The sequence below is a fragment of the Melanaphis sacchari genome, unplaced genomic scaffold, assembly GCF_002803265.2.
Source record: "Melanaphis sacchari strain LSU unplaced genomic scaffold, SCAv2.0 Contig703_pilon_pilon, whole genome shotgun sequence".
In the NCBI taxonomy this organism is placed as follows: domain Eukaryota; kingdom Metazoa; phylum Arthropoda; class Insecta; order Hemiptera; family Aphididae; genus Melanaphis; species Melanaphis sacchari.
Window position 1 is genome coordinate 17,116 of NW_020271505.1, and position 8,044 is coordinate 25,159.

General features: G+C 30.1%; 2 protein-coding genes across 2 annotated transcripts; both read right to left on the reverse strand.

The window, feature by feature from the left end:
- Nucleotides 1–410: 410 nt before the first annotated feature.
- LOC112600765 (transcription factor Adf-1-like) lies at nucleotides 411–2,557 on the reverse strand. The gene is made up of 2 exons (XM_025348068.1): nucleotides 2,413–2,557; nucleotides 411–574 (listed from the first exon to the last, which is right to left on the reverse strand). The coding sequence occupies exons 1-2, from the start codon at nucleotides 2,555–2,557 to the stop codon at nucleotides 411–413; spliced, it is 309 nt and encodes a 102-aa protein (XP_025203853.1).
- Nucleotides 2,558–3,863: 1,306 nt separating this feature from the next.
- Nucleotides 3,864–4,445, reverse strand: LOC112600767. The gene has a single exon (XM_025348070.1). The coding sequence runs from the start codon at nucleotides 4,443–4,445 to the stop codon at nucleotides 3,864–3,866; it is 582 nt and encodes a 193-aa protein (XP_025203855.1).
- Nucleotides 4,446–8,044: the final 3,599 nt, after the last annotated feature.

Genomic DNA, 8,044 nt, shown 5'->3' on the forward strand with positions numbered 1-8,044 from the left:
TTTTAGCCATACTCAAATAAAACATTTCAACTTCATCATGATTCATATATGCCTTTTTTTCATACTTTTCCCTTCTGAAGTTTGAGTTTGCTCTCATTATTTCAACCATTTCCTCGTTATAGTTGGATTTTTTTATTTTCGTTGGGGCTTTTTGTGCAGTTAATAAACTGTGATCTAGTTCAATGCTAGACATCTGGTCTTTCTGCGATTCGGGTAATTCTAGGCTAACCAGTGGGTCCCTCTGTGATTCGTGTAATTCTGGGCTAAGCAGCTGGTCTCTCTGTGATTCGGGTAATTCTGGCATATCATTCAGCCTTGCATCTTGGTTATGAACTTCTATGTTACTGTGTGTTCTAAATTCAATTCAAACCAATATTATATTAAATTAAATTAAATAATTATAAGGATGCTTACTCTCGGTTCTCTAAAAAAGGTAGAAGAAATTCCATTTGTTTCGAAAATTTCCATGCAGGAATATGTTTGGCAGACTGGCCACTTGTTTTTTGACGGCGTCTACGAATCGAATTTAGGAAACAATTTCTTAATTTCGTCCACTCTGACTTACACTTATCAGCTATAATGCACAATAAGTTTAACTAGTATGCTAAAATTGATTATAAGAATTCAAAATAAAATATTTTATACACCAAGCTAACCTCAGAATTATTTTGTCAGCAATTATCATTGCTTACAATATAGGTGACATTAGTTAATATTAATTATGTTTAAATGTTCACAGGTTTTTAGCTACAGGAGAATCGTATAGATCATTAGGCTTTAGTTTTCGTATGGAATTTAGTACCATCAGAGAAATTGTTGAGGAAGTTTGCCATATTATTTGGAAAGTATTAAGTCCTATTTATATGCCAAAGCCTACAAAAGATGACTGGAAAAAAATTAGCAAGGAGTACAAAGAATTGTGGAATTTCCCCAATTGTCTTGGATCTCTCGATGGTAAGCACATCAACATTAGGTGTCCGATAAAAGGAGGATCCGCATACTATAATTATAAAGGATCAAATTCAATAGTTCTACTTGCTCTAGTGGATGCTCATTATAGATTTATAACCATTGATGTGGGATCTTATGGTCGTAACTCAGATGGAAATGTATTCGCCAAATCTATATTAGGAAATGCTTTTGAAAACAAAAAGTTGGATGTACCCGAAGATACACCACTGGAAGACAATGGAGAACCTATGCCATACGTGATTGTTGCAGATGGAGCATTTGCCCTAAAACCATATCTCATGAAACCGTACAGTAGAGTATCTGTTGCTGGAAATGAGAGGAACAAAATTTTTAATTATAGACTTTCACGTTCACGTCGTGTTGTGGAGAACGCATTTGGAATACTGTCTGCTCGTTGGAGAGTATTTAGAACAGTCATACAAGTACAGCCTAACTCAGTGGACAAAATAGTACTTGCTGCATGCTGTCTTCATAACATGCTTTGTCGTAGTCATGATTATGATTATTATTTAGATGATATAAACGAGGAAAGTGAAATCGGAGAAGGTCTAGACAATTTAGAGCCATTAAGAGGAAATAGTACACAACGATCATTTGAAGTATGTGATAAATATAGAGATTATTTTTTGTCATCCAATGGTTCGGTACCGTGGCAGTATGAAATGGTTCGAAGAGGAAGAATCAATTAATGATCATAATAATTTTATAATTTTTTAATGAAATTCCCTAATTTTCTCGTTTTTTAATGGTTAATATTAAAACTTTGATGACATTTTTATTTGTATATCATTCGTTTAGGAAAAATTTGTATTGTTAATTGATTGAATATAAGATAATTAAATTTTTTTTTTTCATTTATTATATATTGTTGTTATCTTTACGAAATACAAAATGTACATTGTGTATTTTTGCATATTGAAGTTAACATTCTAAAAATGTGTATAAAATAATATTTTGTCGAGTAGAAAAATCAAAAATAAATTGCATAGGCACTAAATAGTAATTTAAATAAAGATAAGATAGGTAACTAATCGATTAGGACCTAAAATTGTAAATCTATAATCAACGTTTAGCTTGATTATACCTATTTACAAACCCAACAATACTTAGTTACTTGATCAAATATCACCCAACCACTTCGGTTGACGTCGAACGATCGATCTCAGTATTTACAAATATTAAGTTGACAGATAATAAATAAATAATAATAAATAATAAATACAATTTGGAAAAATATATTAATTTATAATACCTTTTTTAAAATATTTAAATATTAGTACTTACCAATATTAATATTGTAAAAATGTGTGATGTAAATAATTGAAATTTTATTGCATATTTTTATAATTTTGACTGCATATTAATTGGCATATTTTTGGGACTATTAAGTATATAGATTTATTATAAAGTTATAAAGTAATATAATAATATAGTATTTACCTGGGATTTTTAACGCATCACCAATCTCTACCCATGCTTCTTTGCGTACATTCTGGTCCCTGTAGTCCTCCGAAAACATGTCGTACAATGATGTATGAGCACGAACATTTTCTATTAAATTTTCTTCGCTATATGTAGCGGACATCGTCAGGATAGGAGAACGTCGAAAGCTCGTAGTAAAATGACGATATTTCTCATCACACGTTACACGTATTTCAAAATTGTTTGAAAAGCATGGCGTGGAATGGCGTGGAATGGAGTAGGAATGCGTTGCGTGTTATAAATATGATCACAGAATCGAATATTTAAAAATAAATGCGATAACACACGATTTAAAATTATCGGCGTGTTGACGCGTGGCGTGTAAAGACATGTTAAGACGTGGCGTGTGAATAGTGTATCCCTAGCTTAAGGCAACCTCTATTATCTATAAACCTTGGACAGTTTATACAATAATTGATAATAGAATAAAAGATATCACTATCACTTTCTTCGTGGTGATAATAATAATAATAATAATATTCGGACAAATACAATCTAAACAGTCGTGGTACAATTTGTATATGTAATTAGTGATGGAGAATTTACGTAAAAAAAAATATCGGTAAATTTACTGGTAAATTTACCAAAAATGTGGTAAAAATGGTAAAATAGCTAAATCTTAGAGTCCTTGTTACTTTTTACTATTAGACATTAGTAAATACGATTTGTATTATACTCCGTTCCAAAAGAGAAGACACCGGTTTTGCGCAGCTCGAATGACGAGCGTAGCAACGCTTTACCACAATTTCCCCCACTACCATACGCCGATGATCATTTCCGAACTTTACCGACTATTGTCGATGTGTATACACCGAATTACAAAGAATGAAATCAATGCCGTACAACAAAATTAAACAAATACAAGTTATTGCGTAATAATAATCGGTTTCCCAAATAATTATGTCTGAATTATGCTTAGTCCTATATAAATAGCTGTACTTAAAAAAAAATTAATTTTATTAGCAAACATAATACTTATTAATAAGTCCATAATAAAAAATACGGAATTTATTATAGATTAAATTAGGTATATCTGTATGATAAATATAAAATACACAAATATTGAAATAATAATGTACAAACGAGTAACTATATAATGTATAAAAAATAAAAATATTGTCAATAGTAAAAAAAAATCAGTCACATAAAATATACAAATTAAATATTTACACATAAATTAGAAAATAAAAATTGTCAATAGTAAAAACACTTCAGTCACAAAATATACAAATTAAATATTTACACAAAAATAAAAAATTGTCAATAGTAAAAAAAAAATCAGTCACATAAAGTACGAGTATACAAATTAAATATTTACACATAAATTAAAAAATAAAAATTGTCAATAGTAAAATAAATCAGTCACATAAAATATACAAATTAAATATTTACACAATAATAAAAAATCATTAAAAATCAGAATCATCTTCGTCATCAGAATTGCCGATAGTTAGTACAACTCTCTGTTGTTCTGCCATCAGTTCATCAATCAAATTATCCATGTCCCAAAACTTGTCTTCTGCTTTCGTGGTGTGGCTGATAAAGTTTTTCCACATCTCAACAGTAACTTTTACAGTACCTTCGATTAGAAGATTATGTACGTCGGCTAGCTTAAAAGTTTTGTTGTTGGCTTTTACGTGATCTTTGACGACAGACCAAGCTAATTCTATAGGATTTATCTCACAGTGGTAGGGAGGTAAACGTAAGACTACTTTGTTTTGCTCCTTAACCATTTTGTCAATCACATAGGTTGAATACAAAGGTTTCAATCGTTTTACCACTTCTAATAACTCCGGAATTATCATCGAGTTATCGATTACCTCCCCTTTACTTGTGAGCCAATTGATGATGTCTGCCTTTCGCCATTGCGTAGTTGGACATTTCTCTTTTTTCACTGAGTGATAAGGAGCGTTGTCCATCACAATCACACAATTTTCCTTGAGTCTCGGCAAAACACCTTCCAACCAATCACGAAAAGAATCCCCATTCATCTCGTCGTGATAGTCTTGGGTGTTTTTTTTTTGGATTCGAAACATAGAAGCCCACCTGGAACAAATCCGTCTTCGGACCCTATGTGAACTACTATGAGTCGCTTCCCTTTACCTGTGGGATTGACTGCACCTGTTGATAGTCCCTGGGAAAAAGCGTCTTGGCTAGATTGTACAGTATTGTCACTCCATATTCCAGTGGCGGTTTTGGCAATAATTTTCTGAGGAGGCGACAAATAATTTCACATAAGAGACCTGTGGGGGGGGGCTTCGCCCCCCACATCCCTGACCCTATTTAAAAAGGAATAAAATCAAAAATGAATAATTTGTGATCTGTATACTAAAAAAGTAAAAACTCAATAGTAATACATTTAATTGATAAAATTGTATAAGTACATAGTTTTGTGTAAAAATAACTAGTACTTTCTAGTAGGTATAAAATATAAATAAAATATAAAATAACAATAAATAGGTAGGTATATCTAAATTTCAAAATTTGCATTTTTTTCTTTAAAAACAATTTAAAAGTAAAAATGCATTAAACAAATAAAATAATAAGCTCATAATATTTAATTAAAAAAAAAATGATTCAATAAATCTCAACATATAATAAAATATTTTTAGTTATTAAAAACCAATTGACAGCATTTAGTAAGTATAACAAATAAAACAAGTGACTTTCTTATTTTATGTTATAAATTAAATCCTATAGATAAAATATTTGACAATCAATTTCATTACTGACTAGATAAATTTTTCTAATAAAAAAACAAAATTATGTACACTTAACTGCTTAAAAATAAAAATATTAAGTTTTGTATATAAGATCAATAACTCTTTCTTTCTGACTAGCATACATATTTATGACATCATCAAAAAAAGGTTCAGTTTCTTTAAGTTGTTGTATTAATAATTTTTCAATTGATATTGTTGACAAAGAGCTTAAACGTTGTTGACAAGTACTATTTCTCAGATAAGTTTTGATTCTTTTTAGGCAAGAAAAACTTCTTTCAACTGAAACGCTTGTTGAAGGAATAGTTAATATTAATGCAAATAATTTATACACCTCTGGCATAACTTCTTTTAACCCATCACTCTCAAAGATTTTAATTAGGTCATAAACATGCTGAAGATTGTGATACCTAATATCACTGTACAAAACTTCTAATTCAGTTTTTAGTTTATTATTGTCTTGAAAGATATTAGTAAATGTATTTTTAAGACAATTCAAGCCACTATCAGGAAATCTAGTAGAATATTCTTTAAATTTTGTAACATCACCTAACTGTAAAAATTTTAATTTATCAGTATCACTAAATCTTGTATTCAATTGCATTATAATATTATCTATTATTTCATAAAATAACATTTTACAACTTAATTCATTTTTAGAATTTTGTCTTGTTGTTGTGGTATGTTTTGTTAATTCAACTGCGGTATTAAAATAGTTTAAGAAATTATCATCGTTCCTTTTTTTTTCTATGAGATCACATGTTGTTTTTATTTTTCTAAGACAATATTCTATGTCAAAGGATTTAGTTTGTAATGTATTGAATAAATGGTTAGTGATTAAAAAAATATCATTAAAAATGTGTGCTATAAAAGCAAACTCAAAAGACTTCAAATTTTTTGAATGCCCAATAGCACCACAAATTGATTCTGCAGATGATTTTGGATCAATGCTAATAGTGTCAAAAACAGTTATAAAGTTAGGCCACTCATTGACTAACAAATTCAAAATTTTTGAACGCGAAGACCATCTTGTTTGAACAAATTGTGGAATGCGTTTTCCTACTATATAATCAACAACGTTAGTGCGTGAGGTGGAATTATGGAAAAAAGCTGAGATTCCAGTTAGATTTGCAAAAAATATACGACATTTTGAACTCATATTACAGCCATTTTGCAGTACCAAGTTTAACCTATGCGCTAAACAGTGAGTAAATATTGCATTGGGTGCAACATCTTTTACTCTCGCTTGTAATCCTGTCAAATGCCCTGTCATTACACTTGCCCCATCGTAACATTGGCCAACTAACTTTTTCTCTATGTCAAACTCATTTAAAACAGAACTTATCAGGTTAAATAATCCTCCGGCTGTATGATCATCACTTACATTATGAAAACCTAGAAATCGCTCAACTAATTCTGAATTTTTATTAACGAACCTTAAAATGATAGAACATTGTGTTTTTTGAGTTATATCAGTGGTGTCATCTATTTGAACAGAATAAAACATGCATTGTTTGATTTCTTGTTTGATATGACTAAACAAGTATTCAGAAATGCATGTAATTAAATCATTTTGAATTGTTTTTGATAAACCAGAAAACTTATTTTGAATACTTTTATAGTGGTTTTTTATTTCTAATGAACACCTACTAAAAACTATTTCAAAGAGCTCTTTATAATTTCCTTTATTTAAAGAATTGCTACTTTCATCATGGCCACGGAATGCTAATTCTTGTTTAGCCAAAAATATAATTATTTCAATAATGTGCTCCATAAATAATCTATTCAGTCTCACATTTTCGTTATAATGCTTTTTAAATAACTTTCCATGTTCACTGAGAGCATCAACAATAGTTACAGAATTTTTTTCTAAGTTTTTAAGTTAAAATGATTTCGAATATGCTCCTTTGACAACTCATGTCTTTGTAAACTTCTAGGCAAATTTTTAATATCACAATACCCTTCAGTAGACCAAAAAGACTTTGTATGCCCTAATACCAAGCAAGGCCAACAAAATAATTTTTGTAGGTAATAACTGCCACATAGCCAAGAGTGTTGTTTATACCAAGCTACACTAAATGATCTAGAAAACACTTTGCCACCTTTTTTGTCAGAAGTTAAACATGATAAAGATGGAGTTGGTTTACCTTGCTCAAGTATATCTGTTTTATCACGAGTATTACATTGACTGAATGGAGTTCCAAGTAAACATACAATTGGGTCATATATTGGATTCATATTTTTATACAATAAGAACTAAAACCACGAATCACAAAAAAAAACTAGAAACACTCAAAACACTAGAAACAATAGGAAGTAGGGACTAGAATTACTATACTTGTACTTATAATTGATAACGTCTTATAAATAATTGCATAAGGACTAATCAGTAATCACTAATGATTAATACAACATACAATATTACAAAATTAATTATTATAGTAACCAATAACTATACATTTTCAATTTTCATAATTATTTACTTTTATGCATAGAGATATACGATTTATTTTGATAATTGAAAATGAGCAGTTTTGTGATTGTGTCACTGTGATAAGCCGCGAGGTTGATCCTTATCACTGAAGGAGGCGAAAATGTTTATTGCCGCCCAACTAGCAAAGCGCATGCGCAGTTCAAACGATTGTTTATGTGTGTGAGTGTGTAATTTCGTGTACACTTTGATAGCAAGGTAGGCAACAGAATCGGTTGCCGCCTCAAGCCTCTACAGCGGGCAGCTGTTGTAGTACAGTACGAAAATAACGTAATATTTTTAATATTTTTAATGCTTTTCCTATCATTGGAAATATTATACATAATTGGCCATTATAGGGGCGCATGGCATCCGTTTTAAAATTATTTTTTACAACAAT

Excerpts from the sequence above, each read along its gene's own strand:
- LOC112600765 (XM_025348068.1), bottom strand. The coding sequence starts at position 2,557 with ATGTCCGCTACATATAGCGAAGAAAATTTAATAGAAAATGTTCGTGCT. Across the intron at positions 575-2,412 it reads TGATGCGTTAAAAATCCCAG|CTGATAAGTGTAAGTCAGAG; the intron begins GTAAATACTATA and ends TGTGCATTATAG.
- LOC112600767 (XM_025348070.1), bottom strand. The coding sequence starts at position 4,445 with ATGAATGGGGATTCTTTTCGTGATTGGTTGGAAGGTGTTTTGCCGAGA.